This window comes from Notothenia rossii (assembly GCF_949606895.1).
Source record: "Notothenia rossii genome assembly, chromosome: 7".
NCBI lineage: Eukaryota > Metazoa > Chordata > Actinopteri > Perciformes > Nototheniidae > Notothenia > Notothenia rossii.
Genome location: NC_136905.1, coordinates 5,505,041 through 5,532,923, shown reverse-complemented (window position 1 = coordinate 5,532,923; position 27,883 = coordinate 5,505,041). Strand labels below are relative to the sequence as shown.

Here is a 27,883-nt window from a genome sequence, read left to right as displayed (position 1 = left end):
AGAGTTTGTTTTTATTATTTCTGTTTTACTGCTTATAATCCCTGTACAGTATGTGTTTCTGTTCAACTGGTAAGGCTGGTTATGATACAAAGGGCAGGAGCTGCAGACAGGTGAGGACGTTAAAGGCAAAGTAGGAAGTCAGACTGCCAGACTCCATTTTACACCTCACAGAGCGGGAGGAAGGAAACAAGGTGATTGTATTCATTATTTACTCTGTTATATTGGACGTCAGAACATTATTTCTTGTTTAAAAATCAGCGTCTAGATTCCAATGAAACCTCTGCAAAATGTTGTAAACGTTTTTTATTTCCTGGTTTCTGATTCATCATAGTTACAAAAACATGCAACAGCTCAGCACAGACAAAATGGAGAACTGCCTGTCTGTAGTCTGACTGATTTGTTGTATTTTAACAAAGTTTATTATGATGATGGTTTTGATTGAAACAAATGTGTTATTTTATTTGTGTGTGTGTGTGTGTGTGTGTGTGTGTGTGTGTGTGTGTGTGTGTGTGTGTGTGTGTGTGTGTGTGTGTGTGTGTGTGTGTGTGTGTGTGTGTGTGTGTGTGTGTGTGTGTGTGTGTGTGTGTGTGTGTGTGTGTGTGTGTGTGTGTGTGTGTGTGTGTGTGTGTGTGTGTGTGTGTGTGTCCCAGTGCTGATGGTTGATCTCTCAGACTGGAGAAGATGAGTGATTTGAATGAGGAGGAAGAGGACAAATCGTCAGTCTCCAGCTGTCTGTCTCTGAAGAGTGACCGGTCCAAAGGGAACCCTCCAGACTTCAGTAATGAACCTGGACCCTCAGACACAAAGTAAGAGTCTGTTTCTACTGTAAACTGACCTGAAGAAGATTACGTTTTTATGTTATCTGATAATCTAAACCTTAAATGATCGCAGTTAAGAAATTTAGTAGAGTACAGAAACAAAGTTTATTTGAACTCTTTCTGTGCTCCTTGGCATTATCAGCAATAGTCAATAATGTTCTACAGTGAAATCATTCTCACACTCGACATGGTGGACTTTCTGTTGGGTTTACCAAATGAAACAGAAACATGTAAAACATTTCACTCTCCAATGAATTGTAGTAGTAGAAACTGACAAGCATGACTCAAAAACAGAAAGTTCAGAACAAGTCTAAACATGTTTAATCAGGTGAACAGACAGAATTCAAAAGCTGCTCTTTGAAGGAACTGACGATATGTGTTAAACATTTGTTGTTTCCACAGACAGAGAACAGAGTCTCCAGTCTCCAGCTGTCTGTCTCTGAAGAGTGACCGGTCCAAAGGGAACCCTCCAGACTTCAGTAATGAACCTGGACCCTCAGACACAAAGTAAGAGTCCGTTTCTACTGTGAACTGACCTGAAGAGGATTCCGTTTTTATGTTGGCTTATAATCTAAACAATTCTTTAATAATATAATTTGCAGAGTATAGTCCAGAAAAAACGCTGTGGAGTACAGTAAGCTAACATTATTTTAGGATATTTCAATAGGCAATTATATTATCATTGTATCAGTGGCATAAAATGGTTTTAAATTGCAAAAAAATGGATAAATACCAACTATAACTCCAAAAATTATTCGACTACTTGGACAATATGTATTTTTAAAATGTTTGTTAACAGTGTTGGGTGTAACGCGCTACAAAAGTAACTAAGTTACAGTAATGTATTACTTTTTGCTGTAACGCAGAAATGTAACACATTACTAATGAAATGTGATTAATATAATACCTGTTACAATGCTCAGTAACGCACGTTACAACCTAAGGTCTATAGTTACAACACATTAAAACCCCACATCAAGTGGCGTTTTGTTTCGCGAGCAGGGGTATAGTGCTGCTGGAACACACCGGACCGCTGCTCCGGCACTTCAAAAATTGCTGTACACATAAGGAGCTGTACCATGAGCTGTACACATGCTGCGTTTTTGGGTATCTGTGTCTTTAGTTGCAAGCCCAGTGGCGGTCTGTTCAGCTGTTATATGATCATACATTAAAGCCATCAAAAAGAATAGGATACAGTAACAGTTCTTCTGGGTCTTTGTGTGTCATTCAAGCTCGGCCCTCAGTGTGTGTGTGTGTGTGTGTGTGTGTGTGTGTGTGTGTGTGTGTGTGTGTGTGTGTGTGTGTGTGTCAAGCGCATTTTGTGTGAGCGAGCGAGCGAGAGAGAACGCACAGGTACCGGGGATTGTTGTTGTTAGCATCTGATTAGCTAACTGCGCTAACAGATGTAGCACTCCAGATATGACTCACATGGGTGTGTCCCAGTCAAAAGCCCAGCGGATCCCAGTGGCTGGGGGTGTTGCCAAATTGCTAGAGGGCGTTGCCAAATTTCCCCATTTGTTCAATTACAGGATTTAACCATAAGATGGCGCTTCATTCACAAATACACAAAGACAACTGGGTGTTGTAGAACTTAGTCTGTTTGCAATGTGTGCAGCTCTGCAGTTGTGTTTGCTGAATACTGTAGCATTTAATCACTTATTTGTTATGGTTTTCACAGGCTACTATAATGAAAAAACATCAATATTTTAGATCAAATAAAGTATATAGTTTGCTTTATGCAGTATATTTTTTGTAATATTGTTGGGGTGTTTTTACAAAGTACAGTAGATTGAAGTAAATCAATGTATACATTAAGATAAGATAAGATGGACCTTTATTAATCCCCAAAAAAATTCAGTAGTTCAAACAGCAACAGGGTAAGAGTGAAACACAGGATAGCACAGATTCACACAGATTAATAAAATCAAAAATAAGATGAGCGATAAAAATTATAATAATGAGAAACTATGAAATAAGAAATGAATAAAACTAAAATATAATTATCATATCATATATTATAATGTATTTTATTATTAAGTAATATCATACATTAACCCCATTATAGCAGATGCCACATTGAATGGATGAACACATTTATGCATCAATAATTACAACAGAGTATTTCTAAATACAAGTTGTAAAAATACAATATCTATTTAATATGAATAACATAATGATTCATTTTAGATGATAATACTTTTCAGGGTTAGGTCCGGTCTGACAGCGCTTAGCTCTCTGCTGAAGATCACTGCTGCTCTAAATAAACTCAAAAATCCTACATCCAAACGGAATAAATATAATTAATTATTATTAATACGTTAAGTCTTGTTCATTGTTTTTCACTTTTATTAAATGTTTGATATTTCCGGCACAGACCCTTTCATACCGGCAATGCGCGATAGAAACAACAGAAAGTGCGACAGTTTAAAGAGCCTGTGACAGCATCCCAACAACTGTTGTGCAATGAAATATTGGGCTACTAGTCATCTCGAACCGTCAGTTTAAAAAAGAAGGTGCGATACCGTTCCGATAAATATCAATAATTTCGAACATTGCGGGGAAATTCCTTCGACTCATTTTGAAGTTTTGGGGGAAGCCGGAAGTGACGTCAATGCGGGAACGCTTCACTGTGCGGCGAGAGAACCAAACACGGACAAAGTTTGTTGTCATGCGTAGAAATGGTGAATTACTGAGTTTAGGCACGTTAATAACGTTTTAATGAAGTTGACTACAGTATATTCATATTTGTCAGTGCTTTCATGTCAATTCGGGGAACATAAACATAAATGATCGTGGTGAAGATGATGATTAAATTAGGATCGATAGTGAGAGCTGGTGAATTTCCTCCCGTAGGATGTGATATAAAAACAAATCGATTATTTTTGTAGTTGTAAACTCAAGTGGATGAAACTACATTTATTAGTGCTTTCATGTCAATTCGGCGAACATCGTTTGTTTGAGCCGGTCTGCATTTTCTGATCAGAAAACAAACCGATGCTTTTTGTATTTGAAGTACACCAACATGGATTAAACGTGTGTTTTTTTTACCACAATGTTGGGGAAATTAATGGATAAAATGCATAGATTATTATTATTATTATTATTATTATTATTATTATTATTCCCACTCCGGTCGGGACACTAGGTCCACCGTTCCCCCAGCAGCGAGGCTCCCCCCGTTGACAGTTTACGTGGGCTGGGCTGGGTGTAGTGGCGGACTGGCCATCTTGTCTGTCAAAATGCATCTTACGTTTCTAACTTGCAATATCATTATTTCCGCTCTCTTCACTCCAGAAGAGCGATCTCCCTGTGTCTCTCTGTGTGCGGGGGGTGGGGCCTAACAGACATGCTGCAGCGAACACAAACCTACAGACTGGGGGTTGGGAGATCACAGGAGAGGAGGGGGGGAGCTGTGGAATGTGAGCATCCCCCTTGGGAGACTTACTCCACACATTCCAATGGCCAATTAGCTTTAAACAAAGAGTTTGCAACATGGGGGGTGGGGGCTTCTCAAAAGAGAAAATGCAGATATAATTCACTCTCTCGACTCGCTGGTATCTCGAGCTGAGCGCTCATTGGTGGTTTGTACCCGCTGCTGATGAAACCCTCCATTGGCTCGGCAAAAGTTTGTTGTTGTTTTGTGTCAGTTTTACGTCACCACTTCCATTCACATTTTTCATCATTGTTCCACAATGTTTATCATGAAATTAATATCCATATATTTTATACTATACTACATGCCAACCCTACCGACTTAGCTGGCTTCTCTACCGATTTTCAATCTTCCCAAACTAGAACAAATAAAAATGACACTCCATAGACACTGGACTCAACTTTTGGTGGACATCGTTTGCAGCGTGATCGCATCATACAAACAGTAGTCCTCTGTTTTTCTAAAAGAGAAACAACGTGCAGACCGGGAGTAACGCTGCGGGAAAGGCAGCGTTACCCCCGACGAGGCATTTGAGTCCTGCAGGATTTCCCCGTTAATATCAGTGTCTCGAAAACACATGTTGGCGACTGAAAGACATCCAGTGTTTGGTCTTTTCCGCAAGCATCCTACAGTGTCTCAACTGAAAGAGGACCACACACACACACAAAATATAATGCAATTTTGAGATTTGGGGATATTTATCTCCCATTCTTTCACTTTTTCTGACATCTTAAACACCAAACATGTCCTTAATGTGTTTAGTGAACTACAGCAATCTGAAAGCCTGTACATTATTTATATCACACTTTATCAGTATACAAATGCAGGAAATTACTTTTTTAATGCAGTATTTTCTGATTTATGGCGCAACACAAAGACTACCACTTTTTCTGAAAAATGCATAAAATTATGCAATATATTTTAAATACATGGTTTATACATGTGATTACTGGGGTTCCATTTCTTCTGATTACCTAATGTGGGCGTGCACATTTGCCACGTGCAAACCTACCTCTTTTGGATTTGGAAAGTTTGGCATGTATGCTATACTTGCACTGCTTACCGTTTTCATACTTTATATATCTTAGCATATTCATACACACTGTTAATACTGCTCACAGGCTGCTGTGTATATCTAGTGTATTCATACCCCTCACTGTTTATTCATCATTCAATTAATTCTATATTTTATTCTGTAGATTGTGTACATTACTTTTCATTTTACTGCTTGTTAGACCGTTAGAAGCTAAACTGCATTTCGTTGTCTCAGTACCTGTAATCTGTGCAATAACAATAAAGCAGGCATCTTTATTGTGGCCTCAACAATCAAGTTCTAAGTAGTGCAATATGAAATAAAAACAACTACGCTCTTTTGGCAGTGTTATGGTGCCGAGAGATGGGAGTCGGAGGCGGGGTATCAAAGGTACAAGCTAGACTTTTATTTAGCATCTGAAAACCATTGTAAACAACTTCATGTCCGGGAAGCGAAGACCGGCGGAAACAGGAAGTCCGGTTCACTAAAAATGTCCGTGCAGAACAATACCCCAACCCATAGATCCGTGGGTGAATAATGTCAATCACCACAGTGCACACATTAACAACAACTACACTATTTTGGCAGTGTAACAATTAAACAAGAACTACACTCTTTTGGCAGTAACAATTAGATAAATAATAAACGGTCAGACTGACACTGAAGACAAACAAACTATTTTCAGCAATCAATCTGTTTAGTTGACTCTGGGCAGTGGCGGTTCTACGGGGTGGCACGGGGTGGCAGCTGCCACCTCAGAAAAATGCCTTGCCACCCCAGCTGCCACCCCATTTGGCAGCTTTGTTTTGAAAGAAAAGTTGTGGCTCATCGGACATTTAGGAGAGAAAATCTCTAATGTCCGAGTGCAAGTGAATGCAGCACAAGACGCGAGCCTTGTAACCCCTCCCCCCCCCCCTTGGCGCGAGCTTGGAAATCTGATTGGCGGCGATTTCATTTGAACGGGAGGACAGCGCAAAACGAGAAGCATTTCGGATACAAGTAGAGACAGAAGGAATGAGGTATTTGCGGTCAGGGTATGGCTGGGGTAGGCTACAGCCATACCAATAAATGGCTTACCCCCACCATGAACAATGATGTTAAAGTAAGCAAAATAAAGTCTGCCAACTCGCGGAGTAAATTGCACAGACAGCAGTTAGAAAGATTGATTTCAGTAGCCACTTGTCTGGAAATACCGAAGACTAGAAACGTTTTTTAACACTTTTGTCACGTAGTGATCGTCTTCTCAATAGAACATCTTTGATAATGTCTTCTGGCCAATCAGAATCACGATAACGGCGTGGTGTTGTTGCAGGAAGTCCCGACGGAGAATACTTTTGCTGTAGTACATCTCTATATACATCGGTACAACTATAAGACCCCACGGTTTGATGATTGATAGGTGTGTGGGCTGTCTTTCATTTTGACACACAGAACAATGGGGGCTATCCACCCTTATCCACAATGTAAAGTAATTCACACAGCCTCTTCCCTCTTCTCTCTGTGAGGAGCAGCAGGTTCAGCTTTCAGAACAAAGTAACAAAAAACTAAAATGGCATTCATTTTTTTAAATACGTCGTGTAGTAATATATATTTATTTATTTTTCTTCTCAAGAGAGCACCAGAATGTGTATTTGATGTTAGTATTTCAAAAAATCTCCTGGGGGAGAATCCCCCCAGACCCCCCTGCAGGGGTTGGGTTTTCAACTATTTCACCTGTGTGGAAATTACAGGATTGGCTCCAGGTCGCCCTTTTTAATTACTACAAGACAAATGTGCCTTTTTATTTCATACAGTTACATTTGGATTGAGACAGGGAAGTAATCTAAACCTCACGCGTGGCGTTTCACTATCAAGGGGAGCGTGTATGTAATTACATTGCAAATACTGACTTGAGCCCCACCACTGTATGGGTTAGCCCTACCATAGATTACCAAACACAAATATTCTGGCGCCGCAACTGTTTGCGGTCTACTATGACAAAGAAGAGCCTGTCAAGTTTGGCTGTACTCAGCATTGAATCAAAACGCACCATAGCTTTAAATCTTAATAAGTTTGTGTGGCGTTTTGCTGATCAAGATGGTAATCGCCACATTCAGCTGTTATAGACATGCCAACTTGATGCTCTGCTCACGGATGAGTCGATGAGAATAATAAACTGTTTAAGAAGATGACCTTACATGTGTAAATATATGTTTTTTCTTTGTGGGGGTCCGCCCCCAAAAAAACGTTTCAAGTCCTGAGAAAGTCAAATAAGACGGTGTGTAAAACTTCACTGCCCAGCCAAAAAAAAGTAAGCACTTTGATTTAACTAGGCCAGTAGGTAAGGGCTTTCCACTGGATAATAACTTCAGCGATGTATATGTTTTAGCTGAATACACGTTTTTTTTAACCCTAACTGATGCAGTTAGTCATTTCTTTAATGTTTGTTCTTTCTGATGTAAAGTCCAGGTTTTAACTGTTTGCAATGAAGTCGTGGGGCGCTGAACTGTTCCTTTGATTCTTTTGAATTATGATAATAATTACTGGTCTTTCTAATTTGAAGGAGGGTGAGCAAACATCTTGAGGAACATTCATCATTAACTCCTCCAAAAAATATAGTTTATTTTATAATAACACTGAATATGTGAATCATAACAGTGATTGACAGCTGATAGGAATAATATGATTGTTAATATTATCATATTCATACAGACACACATCGATGAGACAGTTAATTAATGTATTTATTGCAACAGTCTGCATATTTGGTACCCCCTGCTGGTCTAAGAGTTAAACCAACTCATTCAGTTAAAATTCATTAAATTACGTGTGCCACCTTATATATTTATATTTAAGGCTTTACTGATGTGCCACAATAATGTCACCTAATGTTATTAAGTTAAAATATCAATATTGTGGCTTTCCAAGTTAACATTGATTGATATGACTGCAATTAAATCAGCATATACTTCTGCCAGGGGATGCCACCCCTGAAATTCTCCTGCCACCCTCTTGCCACCCCATGAATATTTGTCTAGGTCCGCCCCTGACTCTGGGTGACATGTGGCGATTTCAAAAAAATCGTTTTTTGGCTGTTTAAATGGTGTTGCTCCATCTGGGTCACTGCCGGTGGTTGAGACGGTGGGGTCTTTGGCGACTTCAGGAGATCGGCATTGCTGTTATTCGATGTGGACAATGCTTTCTGTCCTGCACACAGTTTACATTTGACCGTGATATTTTGTGCGTCCTTTATCCCCACATATTGAAAATAGTGGTTATATCTCCAAGTTGTAAATGCGCTGCTGCTCTCGCTGATACTTGCATCTGCCATAGTGTGTGTGTGCTGCTGGTGGGCGTTGCCGTGTATGTGTGTGTGTTAGCATTAGCAAGTGTGTCTGTGTCTGTGTATTTTCCCCATAAGGCAAGACCCGCCCAACTCTGTCTCTGATTGGCTTACCCTGAAATGTTACTCCTCGTTAACCAATCATCACTCCTCTCTGGTCACTTTCACTTTTCCATGGTACTGTGAGAGGATATCGCTGTATTCGCCTGTAAATTACATCCGCAGGGAGATTCGGTTCAGTTGGATCACATAATGTAACGCAGTAACGCACCCATTTAAATCACAGTAACTATAACGGCGTTACTGAATGGGAATAGTTAACTAGTAACGTTATTAGTTACCGCAAAAGGTAGTTGTGTGCGTTAGTTTTGTTAAATATGTTCTTTATTCTCGCGTCCAGGAGAGAAGCTTTAAAATGAGACTAAATGGAGTCTCTGAAAATATTCAAATGGGATACTTTAATTAAAAAAGGCGCGGTAGTGTTACAGACAGAATATTGTTCCGGCAGAAAAAACAGCTGTGATCTGGTTCTCCTGAGCAAGAAGAAGACAGCGGATCTCTCCTCCGGCGCTGCTATATATATCCTCTGCTGGCTCCTCCCCGCCAGCCGGCTCACCTCGTCTCCAATGTCCGTTATTGCATTTAAACAGAGGATAGGTTCTTTTCACATTCAATATATGCTTAACACGCCGTTTCTCCTCATATTCTCTTTCATCACTTTTCATTTAACACATTCTAAACGCTGTAATCTATACTCTAAACAATACTTCTCGGCTCGTTTGGTTTCCGGTCATTCCGGATGTTGCCACATGCTACTCTCGTCTGTAAACAATAATGTATTCAAATAAACTGTACTTTCATTTAATATTCAACATGGTAGTATCTCGACATCTATCGTTGTAGTGTTAAATCAGTAGGTTTCGGTTTTCACCACACCAAGTCATTTCGCTTCTCAATTCACCTCTTTAGGAAATCGTATATTAGCCACATGCTACATGCTAACCGTAGATGAAGGATTTTCAGAATAAAAGCTTAACTGCTTGTGCACAAGAATTTCTGGTTTTTCAGTATAAAAGAGCGTTTAAACTGACGGTATGTTTAAGCTACATTATACCATCAAAACATTGATTTTAATTTCTAACAGTCCCTCCTTACACACCTAAAAGGTGTGTATAATACTGAAATCAATGAGTTCTTCATCTGAACTTCGCATAGTACATATCTCATATTACAAACATACAATCTAAATGGAATGGTTCAATAGGCTTAACTTTACAAAAATACAAAATAAATTATTTGCCTGGTTCAAACCTAAAAGTTGTCCCTTGTGTATAACTTCTAGTGTTTGCATTCAATATCATTCTTCAAAATAGCAGCAATGGCTTGGTATCAGAACATTTCTTCCTCCCTCCTTTCACAGAAACCGTTCTCATACCACACTCAGTGTTAAGGCACTTGTTTTTACAAAGTGAAAAGAAACAAACCATTTTAGAATAGCAATGATTTATACAACATGAAATCTACCATATTAGAATAGTATAAAATAATAAAGTCAAATAAAATGGACTATCTTAGAATAGTGTAAAATTAATTGGAATAATAAAAATATTAAAAATATACTATCTTGGAATAGTATGAAGTAAATTGAAATGGATTCACTCCATTTTAATTTTGCTCACTTCTTCACATGATTTCATCATTTAAAGAATCACATCGGCTGGACATTCATTGATCAATCTCATCTCCGAACATCCGTATCATTTAAACTAACTCATCATTGTCATCCACATCTGTATACGGGGTGGGTCGTCTTGTTCTGCTAGCATTTGTAACCGTCTCCTCCTGAGAAATTTACCCTCCCTCCTTACCATTTAAGGTATGAAAGTAATATGTTCTCTAGAAGGGGCCGTCGTGATCAATCGGTACGTTCTACTCTGGGGTACGGCTTTCTAGACAGTCATTTCTGGGAGAAGATTTTGGTCAGTTACAACAGTTGTAGAGTTTCATCACTTAAAAGTTCCTACTCAGTACCTTTGGGTGGTCTGTTCTAATGCAGTGATAGAGTCCCTGAAATGGTGTGAGAACCAGTGGAATATCAATAACTCATTATACTAATTTATTTTCAATTATGGTCTACTTAAATAACTAAGCTAACCCCTTTTACAGTGTGTGGAACCTTGGGTGCCCGAGCATGTGATAATTACTCCCTCCTTTAACAAGGATTTTAAAAACAGAAGTCATTTCATTAATGGTTTGTAGTTTAATTCAGGAATTTACACCTATGGCAGATATGTTTCTCCTTTAAATAACATCTCTAAAAGTCAGGTCATCACTGATTGAATGGATGACCTTTAGGAGCTGGTGGCGCTTGTCTTTTAAAACTCATACTCTGGTGCCGTGCGCTCCTTCTGAAGCTGCAAGTAAGATTTAAAACATCTGCAGGGTGGGTTGAGCGACCCCTTCTCCCTAAACGATGTTTGTTGTAACAAATATGTACCATCACAATGAGTGATCCAAGGCCCCGCATGTATTGCTCCCAACTACATTAGTTTTTTTTTAAAATTAAACTTTGCTTTCGCTCTTTGCCCAGTGTCATTTTAAAACTCTACATCTTGGACAAAAAACAAATGTTATTTCCACCTTAATCTTCCCTCCTGAGGTAATAACCATGCTACAATGGAGAAATCAATACTCTAGATTGGAATACTATCTTTGGCTTGGTACTAGCTCTACCTTTAACATTTTCCATACAAATAAAGATTTGTCTGCTTTTATAGAGTGGTTACTAAAACCATCCCTTTAAACTGTAGGTCTATACTGTAACAAATTAAATCTTCCCCAAATTCACACATGAATAAAAATCTCTTAAAGAATAATTTGTTCATATGATGAAAAGATTGAATAATATGTTCTACCCTCAGTGTGTTTTTAGGGTTATTTAATAGTTTCCTCTTTTTTCTTTATAAATTCACCAATTTATTAATTCATGGCTAATAAATCTTTTTCTTTACGTATTTCTCGTTGGTGAATAAGTGTGTTTATGTGTAAACTCACTCACTCCCGTTTTCCTTCTCTCCCCCTCTGGTTGTCAAGCCACGACCCCCTCACATTCTGCCGGACCATGCCAACTCCTCCGTTCTTTCCTCTCCTCCGTCCACCTTCTCCTCAGTCCATCCGCTCTTGGATCCTTCCGCTGTAACTCTTCTCAGTGTCCCATCTGCTTTGCTTTTCATCTCCTCCTTTACAGTCTCTACTTTGTTGCATGGAGGGCGTATTCCGCTCTCATGTCCCACACTCTGCTCTTGTGCCCAAATCTTGTGGCTCAGCTTGGAACTTCATGTCCTGTGGGGGACCGATGAGAGTGTGCCTTTTTATGTCACCTGGTTTTGGTTCTGGATGCCTCAGGTGGATATAGTTCTGGATGCAGCGTTGGAGTTGTTGGTTCAGCTCTGGTTCTCTGTCTGTTCTATGGAGGAGGAGGAGTCTTCCGTGGTGAGGTCTTTTGTCTGCTTGGACGATGGGGTCGTAGCGTTCTGACAGGCGGAGAGAGAGAGAGAGAGATCTCGGGAGGCATTACGTATAGTTAATTCTAACACACTGAGGTAAAATAAATCCAACCTTTTCCACTCTATTTTCCTAATCTTACTATCCATCTTAGTTGTTAAATGTCATCTAAACACAATTCATGTCTACTAATAATTTTACCATATCCCTAAACATTGCCTTCACCCACTGTAACATGTTTATTCCAATTAACTCTTTCAGGAAACCATTTTCTTCTATACATTTAAATACCTAGATGTTTCAAGCACCACATATTTCACACACTATAAAAGAACGTCTCCATATTTTCTCCATCACTTTAAATCTCACTGTTATTTAGAACCGTAGTAACTTTGGTGACTGGACATATCTGCAATGTCGCCACTGTCTGCTGGGGAATCTTGTTCATAGAGTTTGTACGTACAAAGCTGTACTTGTGGGTTAGTAGCCTGTGTCTAACAATCATTTTCAATAATTGTGCTCAGGTCACCGATCGGTTGTTCATAGCTTAACAGGGGGTGTTTCTGGTACAGACTAAAACATGGATCCAGTGTATTTAGAGATTCCCCTAATCTGTAAATCCCCATCACTTACATATCCCAATCACTTAAACCCATCTCATCATTTGATACAAGAACTGCATATAAGGGGGGGTGAATCATCTTGATTATAACCGCCTCTTGTTTGGGACCGAGTATTTCTAACTCCTCCTCTTGTTGCTCAGCTGATCTTTTGGCTCTGGGGATAAGTGAAAGTCTCTGAAACCCAGCTGGAGTCTTGTTAGTGATGTGGGCATTCTATGAGTGAACTAATGGATCCATGTCTTACATAATATTGTACTCCCCTTCCAACCAGAAAGGTGCCAAGTGTAATGAGCACAATCAACAATGCTATTCTGACTCTTATCCCTAGGGGACCCCACAATTGGTTTGGCTTTGTTCTCATCATCTCTATTTTAAACCTGGTTGTGTCCGTTACAGAATTTAAATAATGAGTACAAAAATAACATAACAAATTGGACTCTTTTTACAGATGTAAAACAAAAAATAGGTATTCACATTAATGTACAATCTATAAAAATCTATAGACAATTTGTCTTTTGAGCTGTTTCTATCTTTATCTTATTTCTATTTATTGTTTTGTTCCAGCTCTGCCAAAATCAGTCCTAACTCCCAATAATGTTCTGGAAGTTGCCAGTGAAGGGTGACAATGTGTGAGGTGGTGTCAATTTGCTCCTTTTTCTTTACCTTTAAACCGGAGCGCGTGTGAAGTTTGTTACAACCTTTCACGCTTCCGTCCACCGGGGATGAGCCCACTGTCTTTTGTGAACCTTCACCCTCACCCAATCACCTGGCCGAACAGGAGTCTCTTCTGGTGTCTCGTCTGGTATCTCTGTAGTTTTCCTAGCCTGCTGTGTAGACAAAACTTGCATAATATTACTCAGAGTTCTGACATATTCATCCACTTCTATTTGTCTAATATCTAAAACTGGACCACTCCCTCCTTGGAGAAGGCCCGAGCTTCGGCATACCTCTTGTTGACTACATGTTATTATTTATTAACTACAACGTCACTGAAATCAACATATCTGTATAATCATGACACTCCCTCCTTTGAGCATAAAATGCTCAATTAATATTGCAATGATTACCCTATTCTGTACAGGACATGTAAAACTCATAACGTTGCACTAAATAAATATAACTTCTCCGTGTACCCACAAGGGGTACAAAAATATCGTATGATTTATGGTTTTCTGATGGTATAAATGCATATTCACTATAAAAAAAAAATCAGCAATTAGCACTTCTAATAGTTTACTTGTTTCAATAATGGCTTTTGTAATGGTATTATGCGTCATCGTTGCTGCGAAAAACAATACCTCTGGTGTCGCTAATGCGTCTCGATAACTCTAGGATTAGAGGATTGGTTGACACTGCTGAACTAACATATGATAAAATAATATTTCTCCAAACTGGAGGGAAAATATGAACTATTCTCTCAGAGTGACCTGCATGAAGGGCCGGTGCCCCTCACTCAAATGAGATATTGCCTTACGCACAACACCACAAATCAGTAAAGTTACTCAAGAATAAATAAATAAAGACTGATTCTTGAAACTGTTGTAAAAACCCTACAACTTCTTCATCCAAGCTCTCAATCAGTGTTATGTTATTTAATCTGCGGCTCATGCCTTAAAACAGATACTTCAGACCGATTATAAAATTGTGTTTATGAGAAAAATGTAATCTGACTCCATAAATCAAATAATTGTTTGATTAAAAACTGCACTTCTGGCTAACAATAAATGAAGTTCCCCTTTAAACACAGCCCCGGTCTTCTGACGGGGTCCATCTATGTACTGGCTGGAAAATGTTGGGCCAGTCTCCGTCGCTCCGTCACTGTTCTCCCGTTAACAGTCACTCTCTAGTTCAGCTGGGTTCTTGTTGACTTCTTCACTGGTTTGAGACAAGCGACCCTATCGGACACCTCCCTTTGTAGCCAGACTTCACCACAGCAGAATCGAGTTTCTGTTTTCAGGTCTGGACAGCTTCACGTCAGGTGTATCGCCGCCCCTTGCATATTTTGGGTGGAAGCCCGTCTTCTTGGCCTCACTAGTTGTGTGGACACAATAGTTTTCTGTGTGGGGGAACAACATCACTCGTAATGTATTTTCCTTCTCATAATTACAAAAATAGTCTACTAAATGTTCTACTCTGCTACTTCTAATCTGTGGATGCTCTGTGTAAATGCAATATTCTACTCACTATCTTTTAAATAACATTCAACCTCTCCCTCCTGTGGTGACATATGTGGCTCTATGTAGCTGGATTATACTCGTTCTCCAGTGGAGTCCTCCCACACTCCTTCACATCTCTTCAGGAAGGCATACATGTCTTCCCCCGGTTCTTTTCTCAGGCTGTTGAGGGCATGTAAACTCCGTGTTGTTGGGTAGATGTGACGAATAGCAGCCCAATAATTCGACCTGATGTAGTTGAATGGAGTGTCATCTGGGTCATTTGTGCAATTGGCCTCGGAATCTATTGCTCTCACTTCAAGTCGTCTTTCAATCCGTCCGAGCAGGGCCCTCATGTCTCCCAAGCACAGGTGGTCCTGGGCTGTGTATCTCTTCAGATCATTCACCCACTTCTGACCTCCTTTCGTGAGTGGAGGTAGCTTTGACACTAATGCTTCCATGTCCCTGTGAGTCCATGATTTGTATCGAAATCCTCCTCTTCCAGCCGCTATCAATGGCATGGAGGTATATGCACCGGTTCTTCGTTCTTCTTGTTCTCTCTGTTGTCTATCTGCAACAATGTCATTATGGGCTTCAACTGCCTTTCGTCTCTCTTCCATTCCTCTGTTGAGTTCCTTTTTCATTATTCTGCCGAGTTCTTCCACATGTAAGCTGTTTGTCAATCCTTGGCTGGCATCTTCCAGATGGAATACCAGACTTGCAACCATAGCTTTTCTTTTTTCAGCTCTGTTCATAGCAATGTTTACAGGTCCATACCAAGAGGGTTGTCCGGCTTTGATCCATGCGTTTTCCTGTTGTAGATATTCAGCATTCTCATGTTCAACTACAGCTTTTTCCGTTGGTCCAGGTTGATCATCTGCTGGAATCAATCCTCTCGTTTGCCACTGTTCTAACAGTTTCTCCATTTGGTTCCATGTCCTCTGTCTTTTACTTGAAACTGTTAAAGCATCGGATCTGATTTTTACCCTTTCCTTGATATCTGCAGTTGAGCCTGGCCCTGCGTCTAGTCTCAACTTAGTTTGTTTTGGTGCCATGTTCTCTAATTATTTATGAACTTATCAAAGATGAAGCACTAATCTTCTGACTAGCACCTTCGTTGCTGTTCGTCCGAACTTTAATTTTTTTTTTTTCTTTTTTTTTTTTGCTCAAAGTTTTATTATTTTTATCGATTTTTTTTTTTTTTTTTTTTTTTTAAGTTTAAGGTAAAATATTAATAAAGTTAATTAATATATAAAAAATATGCAAAATTAAAATATGAAATGTTAAAATAAAGTTGTACCGTGTATGGTTTTGACTTTGAAATATGAATTTGGTTCAAATTCACAATGTTATGGTGTTTCCGCTATTTGGGTAATAATTCTGTACTACCACCAGAGTGCGCTATTTTAAATTCCAGCTTAATCCACTAGGGAATAGCTGTTTCAAAACTGACTCGTTTTTAACAAAGGAGAAACTTAGTTTCCTCAAAAATATCTTTAAAATAGGAATTTACACTATGGTTAAACAACACAACACATAACCGCCAAAACACATTTGCAAAGAAGAATATTCACAAAACCGCCAATACACATTTACCAGCAGAAGTACTTCCAATAGTTCTAACTCTAACAAGAAGTATGATGTTCTTTAGAAGATGGAATGCCTAGCCTCAGTGTGTTAAAGCAAACAGAGTACTTCAATTAGCATTTCATGAAATGGTGACTGCCGTGTGGCTCACCGTGAACATGAGGTCAAGACAAAATGGCAACTGGTTTTCCAACCTTTGACCTGAAGAACAAAGGGATTTGAGAAAACACCTGGAGTTGAAATTGGTGATGTGATATTTTGTCTAGTAAATTCTACACACAACACTGTAGTTTAAAATAACATTTCCATTTAGTTTACAATGATAAATGGGCCTCATACCCTTACGTCATAGCCCTCTACCCATGTACGTAAATGTTTTGACTTTAAGAGCCAGTATGGTCATCTCTTCTGTTTAAACACGCTATTTATGGGACAAATAGGACGCTAAGCAAACACAATTAGAAGAATATCGTCTATCTAACGCACGAATGTCGCACTTCCTGCCGTAATCCACAACGCAATGTCTTGAAAAACAGAATGGTGTAACCACTGAGAGCTTCAAACTACTCAGGCCTTTTCCTTGAAATAGGACTTTTTTAAAACAGCCTCACGCTGTTGTTACACAAAACACTCACTCCAATAACCTTAGCTTCAAACTTTGGCTGTGTCTTTGCCTCAAGCAGTCCCGACTGCTTAATGGCCTAAAACCATTCACGTAAAACGTAAAACGCCACAAAAGACACATATAGTGATTGGCCTCTAGCCGACATGTACTAACAGACAAACGAATAGCATGCAGGGTTAAATAGAAAAAAAGAAATTGAACTCACCCTGCCTGCAACAAAGCAACGCCACGTGGTATGCTACCAATATTTATCAATTTAGGCTTGTTTTAACTTAAATTGCACAGCTATTTTCAGGATCCGCTGGCCGCCGTCAAACACACAGAACTAACATTGTCCTACATTAACTATTGAAGAATTCGATATAACAGGTTTCTCCATACCTAGTTGATTTGAGCTCTCTGTGTGCTGAACGGATGCCAGCGGGTCCAGCAAGCAGCCTGCTGTAGTCTCTCCCGGTTTTGCGAGATCCTGGCTAGCTCGCCAATTGTTAAATATGTTCTTTATTCTCGCGTCCAGGAGAGAAGCTTTAAAATGAGACTAAATGGAGTCTCTGAAAAGATTCAAATGGGATACTTTAATTAAAAAAGGCGCGGTAGTGTTACAGACAGAATATTGTTCCGGCAGAAAACAGCTGTGATCTGGTTCTCCTGAGCAAGAAGAAGACAGCGGATCTCTCCTCCGGCGCTGCTATATATATCCTCTGCTGGCTCCTCCCCGCCAGCCGGCTCACCTCGTCTCCAATGTCCGTTATTGCATTTAAACAGAGGATAGGTTCTTTTCACATTCAATATATGCTTAACACGCCGTTTCTCCTCATATTCTCTTTCATCACTTTTCATTTAACACATTCTAAACGCTGTAATCAATACTCTAAACAATACTTCTCGGCTCGTTTGGTTTCCGGTCATTCCGGATGTTGTCACATGCTACTCTCGTCTGTAAACAATAATGTATTCAAATAAACTGTACTTTCATTTAATATTCGACATGGTAGTATCTCGACATCTATCGTTGTAGTGTTAAATCAGTAGGCTTCGGTTTTCACCACTCCAAGTCATTTCGCTTCTCAATTCACCTCTTTAGGAAATCGTATATTAGCCACATGCTAAATGCTAACCGTAGATGAAGGACTTTCAGAATAAAAGCTTAACTGCTTTGTGCACAAGAATTTCTGGTTTTTCAGTATAAAAGAGCGTTTAAACTGACGGTATGTTTAAGCTACATTATAGCATCAAAACATTGATTTTAATTTCTAACAGCTAGTCTTAATGTTAGCGTGTGTATTTAGCTGTTTGTAGCGTTAGCGTATTTCTTCTTCTACTACTACTTCTTCTTCTTCTGTCTTTATTGGCGAATCGCTTCCACTTGGAGCATATATCGCCACCTACTGTTGATTTATTAAATGTTCATATTAAATCCTTGTCCTCATACCAGTGTTTTTGAGGAACTTGAAGATCAGCTTGTTTGCTTAATTTCTTGATTTACTTTCGTATATTGACTTGAAATCCATGTTGTTTGACATCAACAAAAAATAAGACAAACAACTACAGATAGCACCACACGTGATGGTTACTTGTTATTATTTAGGGCTGTATGGATCAGGTTTTTGCCAAAGCTAGCCCTTTTACTAGAATAATAATATGTTATGTATTATATCAACCATATTGGTACAATGAGCGAAATCTCGTGACGGATTTTGGAACATTGATTTGATTTTTCTCATGGCAGTTAGACTCTAGAGACAAACCAGGGGACTTTATTTTTATTTTTAATCTGTCTGTCCATTTGGTGTAGTATTTGATCCAACATTACATTTGGTTTATATATTAGTCACTTTCTTATGAAATGCCAGGTTTTAGGCCTTGATTTGAACATTCAATCCTGAAAATAAAAAATCAACCTGATTAATGTTTCTTTAATCCTGATTTGACTAGAGGTAAGTAAATCTGTATAGGAAGACGAGTTAAGGGATAGAGGAGAAAAGGTTATGGTATAATTACAGAGCCTGTCCATTTATAAATTGAGGAAATCAATGTTAGTCTGTTAAACAAAGTTCAGCCATCTAATAATGTACTATCTAATATTAAAGATCAGAGGAAAAGAACAGAACGACAGAGGTAAATCCAGAATAACAAATAAAGAAGCAAAGAGATTGTAGAGCAGCGAGAAGGAAAAAAGCTTGGTGTGTAAATTCATTACATTGCCAGTATTTTTCGTTGTTGTGAAAAAAAAAATCGCCCCCTCGGATTTTTTAACAGCCCCCTCAGTCATTTCATCCTGGAGCCCGGCCTGGAACAACAAACAACATCATTATTACATTCAAAGGAAGTACATTATTCAAATGTAGGCCTACATTAACTTTGGATAATAACGGGAGAAATGAGCGGAATCTCTCTCTTTCTCTCTCTCTTTCTCTCTCTCTCTCTCTCCCCCTCTCTCCTGACAGCCCGTCAGTATCCTCTCATGCAGCTCGCTGATCCAGTAATGCAGGGCTGTGGAACCTCCGGGCCCCGTATACGGCCCGCGAGACCATTTGGTACGGCCCTCGAGGTAATTTATAAACACACGCAAAAAATAAAAAAATTAAAGAAATCTAGACCGCAACAAAATTAAACAAGGGTGTGCCTGTTTTTCCTGGCCAAGGTCAGGGTGCTTGAACACAACACAAGCCTAACGTGTCATCACGTGGTATATGTCTCGTCTGACAGGGGTGTAGTTCTGACGGAGAGCACCGTTGCTCCGGCACTTCAGAAATTGCAGTACCCATAAGGAGCCGTACACATGCCGCAGTTTCTGCGTGGCTGTTACTTTAGTTGTAAGCCCAGTAGCGATCTGCTCTTCTGTAATACTGATCATACAGTCAATAACTTTGTTGTTATTAGCATCTGGTTAGCTAGCTATGCTAATAATAATCATTTTAATTTTTATAGCGCCTTTCAAGAGACCCAAGGATGCTTTACGATGGGAAACAAAACAACAAAATAATAATAATAATGCTAACGAATATACGAAGGTTTTTCTACAACCAGTGAGGTAAAGGCACATCTTTATATGATCATTATAGTTATAAAAAAATAAGAGAATAAAGTAAATGGGTATAAAATACTATATGACAGTAAAAAAAGGTTCTTATTAATAAACAAGAATACAGTTTGAAAGAGGAGTGATTTGTAAAATATCCATAAAGAAAAATAAATCTGCTTACAGTTCTGTTTCATCTGGGTGTTGAGAGATGTATCCATAGAGCTCTTAATGTTGCTCTCAAAGTGCACCAGATTGATGCTTTTAACTTCAACATAAAAAATAAAAAAAATCTTCCCGGGGGAGCATGTGCCGGACCCCCCTAGAGGAGGGTAGGTCCCCCCTCCACTTAAATCATGTCCACATGAAACGAAATACATTTGCACACATCTTGTGTCCATATCTTTCTGTTTCGGTGGTCATGCGACACCGTGCACGTGCATGCACTACGCAAACAACGCCAATAGCCGCGTTCACACCAGAGTGCTTTTCCCATTTTAGTTCCGATATAGTTCCGAAATGTCGCGTTCACACCAAAAAGAGCAGGAACTAAAATTTGTTAATGAGAACCTTTTTACCCCCTTTTCCGTCCCTGCTAGAGAGCAGGGACTCTCATGCGGCTCTCTTGTGAGAAAATAGCTATATTTCTGATTGCAAACCACGCCCCGTAAAACTCAAAAAAAGTGTTGTGAAGCCACCATTTTATTATCCTCGCATTAACATTATTAGCATTAGCCCAGCGCAGAAACGCAGAGATACTAATTTATGGCAACACAAAAAAAAACATGGGAGCGGTGGAGATGAGGAGGTGTCGGCGTTCTGGCGATTTACTCGGAAGGCTTCAGTAGAAGCTGCTGGGAGTCCCAGCAGCTTCTACTGAAGCCAGTCCCTAACTCCGGGGACTTCCGGCCGGGGATTTCAGGTGGCAGTATACTCCGTGAAGTTGTTTGCGGCCTGCCAGTAAACCCAAAGCAGAAGAAGAAGAAGTGACGTCAGCGGCTTCATTTGCCTAATCCACCCCCAGGGATTTATTCCGGTGTGAACGCGATCTGTACTTAGTTCATCAGAACTAAAGAGTTCTCATGAACTAAAGAGTTCTGATGAAGTACTGCGGTGTGAAAGCGCCTAATGTAAAGTGAATGAGGCTCCTTTGTCGTGGTGCACACACGCATTTCTACAACGTCCCGCAGTGAGCTTTTATTCTATAAAACCTTTTTTAAATGTACTTTATAGCTTGTAGTAACTCACGGGAGGCTTCTTTTATTTTATTTGTATTCATAATCATTTTTATTTTTCGTCAGAATGTATTATGGTGCATTAGCTACGAATTTTTGTTCTCAAAAAACAGTGCATTGTGTGTAATACAACTGTGTGTGTGTGTGTGTGTGTGTTCAGACTGGAGAAGATGAGTGATTTGGAAGAGGACAAATCGTCAGTCTCCAGCTGTCTGTCTCTGAAGAGTGACCAGTCTAAAGAGGAACCTCCAGACTTCAGTAATGAACCTGGACCCTCAGACACAAAGTAAGATTCTGTTTCTACTGTAATCTGACCTGAAGAGGATTCCGTTTTTATGTTATCTGATCATCTAAACCTTAAATGATCGCATTTAAGAAATGTAATAGAGTACAGTGACAACGTTTAATTGAACTCTTCCTGTGCTCCTTGGCATCATCAGCAATAGTAAATAATCTACTACAGTGAAATCATTCTCATACTGGACATCCAGGAGTTTGTTCACCAAATGAAAACATTTCACTCAAATGAATTGTAGTAGCAGAAACCCACAAGCATGACTAAAAAACAGAATATTTAGATCAAGTCTAATAATGTTTTGTTTTAATCAGGTGAACATACAGAAGTCAAAAGCTGCTCTTTGAAGGAACTAATGATATTTGTAAAACATTGGTTGTTTCCACAGACGGAGAGCAAATTCTCCAGTCCCCAGCTGTCTGTCTCTGAAGAGTGACTGGTCTATGGATAAACCTCCAGGCTTCAGTAATGAACCTGGACCCTCAGACAGGAAGTAAGAGTCTGTTTCTACTGTAAACTGACCTGAAGAGAATTCCGTTTTTATGTAATCTGAAAATCTAAACCTTAAATGATCACAGTTAAGAAACTTCGTAGAGTACAGTAACAACGTTTTATTTAACACTTTTGCACCTTGGCATCATCAGCGACAATGAATAATGTACTACAGTGAAATCATTCTCACACTCGACATGGTGGACTTTGTGTTTGGGTTTACCAACTAAAATACAAACATGTAAAACATCTCACTCTCAAATGATTTGTAGTAGCAGAAACTGACAAGCATGACTCAAAAACAGAAAGTTGAGAACCAGTCTACAAATGTTTAATCAGGCGAACAGACAGAAGTCCAAAACTGCTCTTTGAAGGAACTAATGATATGTGTAAAACATTGGTTGTTTCCACAGACGGAGAGCAAATTCTCCAGTCCCCAGCTGTCTGTCTCTGAAGAGTGACTGGTCTATGCATAAACCTCCAGGCTTCAGTAATGAACCTGGACCCTCAGACAGGAAGTAAGAGTCTGTTTCTACTGTAAACTGACCTGAAGAGAATTCCGTTTTTATGTAATCTGAAAATCTAAACCTTAAATGATCACAGTTTAGAAACTTCGTAGAGTACAGTAACAACGTTTTATTTAACACTTTTGCACCTTGGCATCATCAGCGACAATGAATAATGTACTACAGTGAAATCATTCTCACACTCGACATGGTGGACTTTGTGTTTGGGTTTACCAACTAAAATACAAACATGTAAAACATCTCACTCTCAAATGATTTGTAGTAGCAGAAACTGACAAGCATGACTCAAAAACAGAAAGTTGAGAACCAGTCTACAAATGTTTAATCAGGCGAACAGACAGAAGTCAAAAGCTTCTCTTTGAATTAACTAATGATATTTGTAAAACATTGGTTGTTTCCACAGACGGAGAGCAAATTCTCCAGTCCCCAGCTGTCTTTCTCTGAAGAGTGACTGGTCTATGCATAAACCTCCAGGCTTCAGTAATGAACCTGGACCCTCAGACAAGAAGTAAGAGTCTGTTTCTACTGTAATCTGATTTGAAGAGAATTCCGTTTTTATGTAATCTGAAATCTAAACCTTAAATGAGCGCAGTTAAGAAACTTATTAGTACAGTAACAACGTTTTATTTAACACTTGTGCACCACGTGTTGGACTTTGTGTTGGGTTCACCAAATAAAATATAAACCTGTACCTCTAGTCCTATCTCCCACCAAGATCAGACGCACTTACATCTACCTAGGTCCGAATAGTGGTATGCCATGAATAACTCGTGGTAGAGTTAGATTATAGTTGAACATTTTACAATTTTATTGCCGGCAACATTCAACACAATTTACATTAGATTATGCCAACAATATGAAGAAGAAAAAAATAGAGCTCTTTAACATTCAAATAAAAGAGTCCTTTCCCTCTGAATAATATAATTAAGATCCCTACTGATGATTTCAGCTGTATTCCTTCAAATCATAAACGGACGTCGCTTCACGTGATGCTCCGGAGGAAAGGACATCCCATTGCTCTTAACTCATTTCCCTGCTTCTTCTCCCTTCTCGTGGTTTCCTTGCGTCTCTTAATGCTTCCCTGGTGGAAGGGACTAAGACGCAAGGAAAAGATGCAAGTGAGAGACTGTTGTTCATGTTTTACAGGTGACAGGTGTGGGAGTTATGTGGGAGCCATGTGGGGCCTGAGCTCCCATGAAAGTTATTTACGTCAACGAGTTAAATCGGCTAATAGAAAAACATGTTTTCAAAAGAAATACGCATCCTATTCTCTCTTGAATGACAATATGCCTGCACTCAGGGATGTAGTGCTGCTGGCGGAGAGCACCGGAACACCGCTCCGAGAGAGAGAGCGCAGCGCTACCTGACGTTGTTGTTATCTCAGTGGGTCTCAAACGGTTTGGTCACCATTTATGTAAACAATTATTTCCGAGGCACTCCTTCATATGATCATTATAGTTATCAAACAATAAGAGAATAAATGAAAGAATTATGAAGAGTAAAACAAGAATACAGTGTGAAAGGGGAGTGATTTGTAAAATATCTATAAAGAAAAAGTAGATCTGTTTTATTCGGGTGTTGAGAGATGTATCCATAGATCTCTTTATTTTGCTCTTTAAGTGCACCAGATTGATGCATTTACTTCAATATTTAAAAAAAAAATCCCAGAGGAGGTTAGGTCCATCCCCCACTTATAAAAAATAGCACTTTACCCATGCTTACACCTATGAGCTGATTATCAAGCCTTCATTGTAAGAGTCGCGGGTACACTGTGTATGTGCGTATTCCACTGTTGCGCCCGGTACATTAATGGGAAACCCTAAATGTTTTTGTTTGTTTGTAGCCTTTATTTAACCAGGTGAAAGCCCCTTGAGATCAAAAGTTCTCTTTTTCAACGGTGACCTGCAGGACATTAGTTACACATGTAACATAAAAACAACAGAGAGCACCCTCTGAAACGTCAAGCTACCCCACAGCACCCCCAAAAGAAAATATCTGGTGCCGCCACTGGTTTATGGAAGCGACCTCTCATTTATTAGAGTTAATCCCTGTCAAGTTATGTTTGTCAATTTTGAATGTAATAGTTTGTACATGTTCAATATATTTGTAAAACTGGATACCCCCCGCCCCCCCCCCCACCCACACAAAAAATATCTCACTCCAAGCTGAACTCAAAGTTTGGCAGCCCTGGGAACTGTCATTGTCATATTTGCAGGCTAGCCCTTAAAGGTGCAAACAAGGAGCTAAAGCCTCAACTCACCGGAGTTTCCACACTTATATATCAACACTGGCTGTCGACTGCTAGTTCGGATTCACACAGGGGTTCTGGTCAACTTATAGTTTGTTAATCAACATAGTTTGAGTACAAATAACCACTTTTTTAAAATGCTATTATGTACACTATATTACTGCTCGACTGTTGTCTCTGCGTCTTCAGGGTGTTCACAGGGAAAAAGAGAGACACAAAGGCTGAGTTATATGCGCCACTCATCACCCTGCGTTCACATTCTCTAGAGCGCTCTGTGCAGATCAACATGTATTCCTAAATGACATAAAGTGGTCTAGTGGCCCTATATTTCATATGAGTTACACATGTAAAGCATTTCACTCTCAAATGAATTGAGCCCAAGCACCATCAAGCAAGACTCAACAACCGAAAGATCCGCCAAGTCTAAAAATGTTTAATCGGTGAACAGACAGAAGTCAAAAGCTGCTCTGTGAATTAACTAATGATTTGTGTAAAACAATTTGTTGTTTCTACAGATGGAAAGCAGAGTCTCCATTCCCCAGCTGTCTGTCTATGAAGAGTGACATGTCTAAAGGGGAACCTATATACTTCAGTAATGAACCTGGACCCTCAGACACAAAGTAAGAGTCTGTTTACTGTCAAAGTAATCTCCATGTAATTTAGGAGTGAACATTGAGTGCTATGTTTCAGCGTTAATGTCACCTAATGAGACGGGTGGGCAATATTCATGGAGCACAGCAAGTCCATCCTGGGCTTTATTTTGGAGACAGCCACTCGGAGATCATCCTCCACGTTTAGACGAGATCTGTATTTTCTTTGTGTATATGTCAGTGCAGAGAATGTCTTTTCGCACAGGTATGTGGAGCCAAACGGCGTCAGGACATCCATTGCGGCCTTGGAAAACTGTGGGTATTCCCTCTCGACTGAAATCCAGAACTCAGCAAGCGTCTTCGAATTAAAAAGCTGTCTTTAATGTGCGGTCACTTGACAGTTGCCAGTGCGTCCTCCATGTCGGATGACAGATGACTTGTGGTCACTTTCCTCTTGAGTGCGCAGATTTTATCATTCAGGGACATGATGCTTGTGTTTTCACCTTGCAATGACAATGTCCGTTCAGTCTGTCAAATATGCAAGACAAATATGCCAGCCTTGTTAACCAGTCAGGGTCAGTCAGGTGGTCAGCGAGCTGGGACCCATGCTCCATCAGAAATAAGCACAGCTCGTCCCTTAGTTCATACAGACGGCTGAAAACGTTTCCCTGCGAAAGCCATCTGACTTCTGTGTGCAATAGAAGGCCCTGATGCTCCGATCCCAGTTCATCTGCAAATTATACTGTTGTAAATCTGTCAGAATCCAAATTCCTTTATTTGTCCCCCTTACCTATTAAACAGACTTACATAATAAAAAAAATCTATGCAGACGTTATTATTAATAATTATAAATAAATAATAATAATTTAAAAAAAAAGAAACACCTCAGGGTTCACAAAAAGAGGATTCTGAAATCATTCCACTTTGTGAACCCCTGTCTTAGTAGATACAGGGAACATGCTGTGTGCTCCTCCGGGTGATGTCATGAATCCAGACAGGATGCTGTTTTATAATAATGAGAAGTGTGAAATATCTACCTGATTATACAGAGATATCGACATCATTTGCCACCTTGGATTGTACCATTGGTGAACACTATATTGTCCATGATCCACCAGTATTGCCGTGTGCTATAAAGGATGTGTTCATCTCCACAGAGAGAAGAGAAAAGGTCCTGTTCCTGTGGAGGAGCAGCTGTCAGGCTGTGCTCTGTGTCAGGACGTCCTGAAGGATCCAGTCTCTACCAGCTGTGGACACAGGTTCTGCAGACAGTGCATCACCTCATACTGGGAGCAGCGACCTCCATCAGGAGACTCCTCGTGTCCCCAGTGTGGAGAAAGATCCAGAACCAGAGGTCAAAGTCAGATCAGCACTGTACGAAGTAAGAGGGCGAACAGATGCAGCGCCATTAGCGGTGGTTCTCTTCTCTTGTATCAACTTTCATTGCAGCACTACATCTTCTGCAGTCAATGTTTTTGAATTGTGTATTAAGACAGCAGTGTTTTCCTTAGTAAATGTTATGTGCACGTGGAGCAACTGGATTGAACCCACAAAGCAAAACACTGAGGATGGAAACAGTAATTTAACTACACTGCAAAAACTAAGCCTAAAAAAACAAGTAAAATAAGTAATAAAATTAGTAATATATTACTTAAAATAAGAAAAATGATCTGCCAACAGAAAAAGAAAAATTCATTATGTTGTCTAACATAAAATATAATTTTGGGACAATAGCAGTAGAATATGCTGAATTCATGCACATTTTCCTTATAAGATTATAATTCTTAAATGTCGTTGCATCAATTCAAATGTACTTATTTTTGGGTTAAAAACACTCATTTTAAGATATCTGTAAATCTTTTTAGGCTATATATATTTCTTTGTTTTAAGAAGGTCCTGTTAAGCCCCAAAGACCCCGCCGGCGGGGCTTTTTTTTTTTTTCATGACACTGTGTCTCAGGGCTTCTTAATATTTAAAAAACTATGAATGTGTCATACCCTCCTAACGGGAAGAAACTCAGCTAACTGATGATACGAACCATTTTTACCGAAACAAAACACAAGTTTCACAAGAAAGGTCTAAATGGGCCCTGATCGAAAACATGCTAACGCACTTAGCACAAAACTCTAGGTATAAATCGATCGATATACTTATCGGATCTGCACAAACAAGCTTAGCTAACATGCTGAGATTCCACAGATTATAGAAATAAGTATCATCACTGAGCGATCAGAACTAGCGACAGGGGAAGCAAATACAGACAACACACGACGTAGCTTTAGGTAGCAAAACACGGAGATATGCTCACCTTAGCTGTTATTCTGATCAAAAGTTGTTTTCAATGGCATTAAAACAAGAAAAAGGCGGCTGAAGGTT

The 27,883-nt window shown here is 39.5% G+C and overlaps 1 protein-coding gene across 2 annotated transcripts; it reads left to right on the top strand.

Annotated features, from left to right (window-relative positions):
- The first annotated feature begins 47 nt into the window (after window positions 1–47).
- Window positions 48–27,883, top strand: LOC307012820 (uncharacterized protein). 2 transcript variants are annotated; one of them, XM_079640009.1, is made up of 8 exons: window positions 48–191; window positions 651–806; window positions 1,221–1,325; window positions 22,039–22,143; window positions 22,556–22,660; window positions 23,073–23,177; window positions 25,433–25,537; window positions 26,665–27,883. In XM_079640009.1, the coding sequence occupies exons 2-8, from the start codon at window positions 682–684 to the stop codon at window positions 26,984–26,986; spliced, it is 972 nt and encodes a 323-aa protein (XP_079496135.1). In that variant the 5' UTR covers window positions 48–191; window positions 651–681; the 3' UTR covers window positions 26,987–27,883. The 2 variants fall into 2 exon arrangements, with proteins under 2 accessions (XP_079496135.1, XP_079496136.1); XM_079640010.1 differs by lacking the exons at window positions 48–191; window positions 651–806; window positions 1,221–1,325 and adding exons at window positions 19,130–19,649; window positions 21,516–21,641.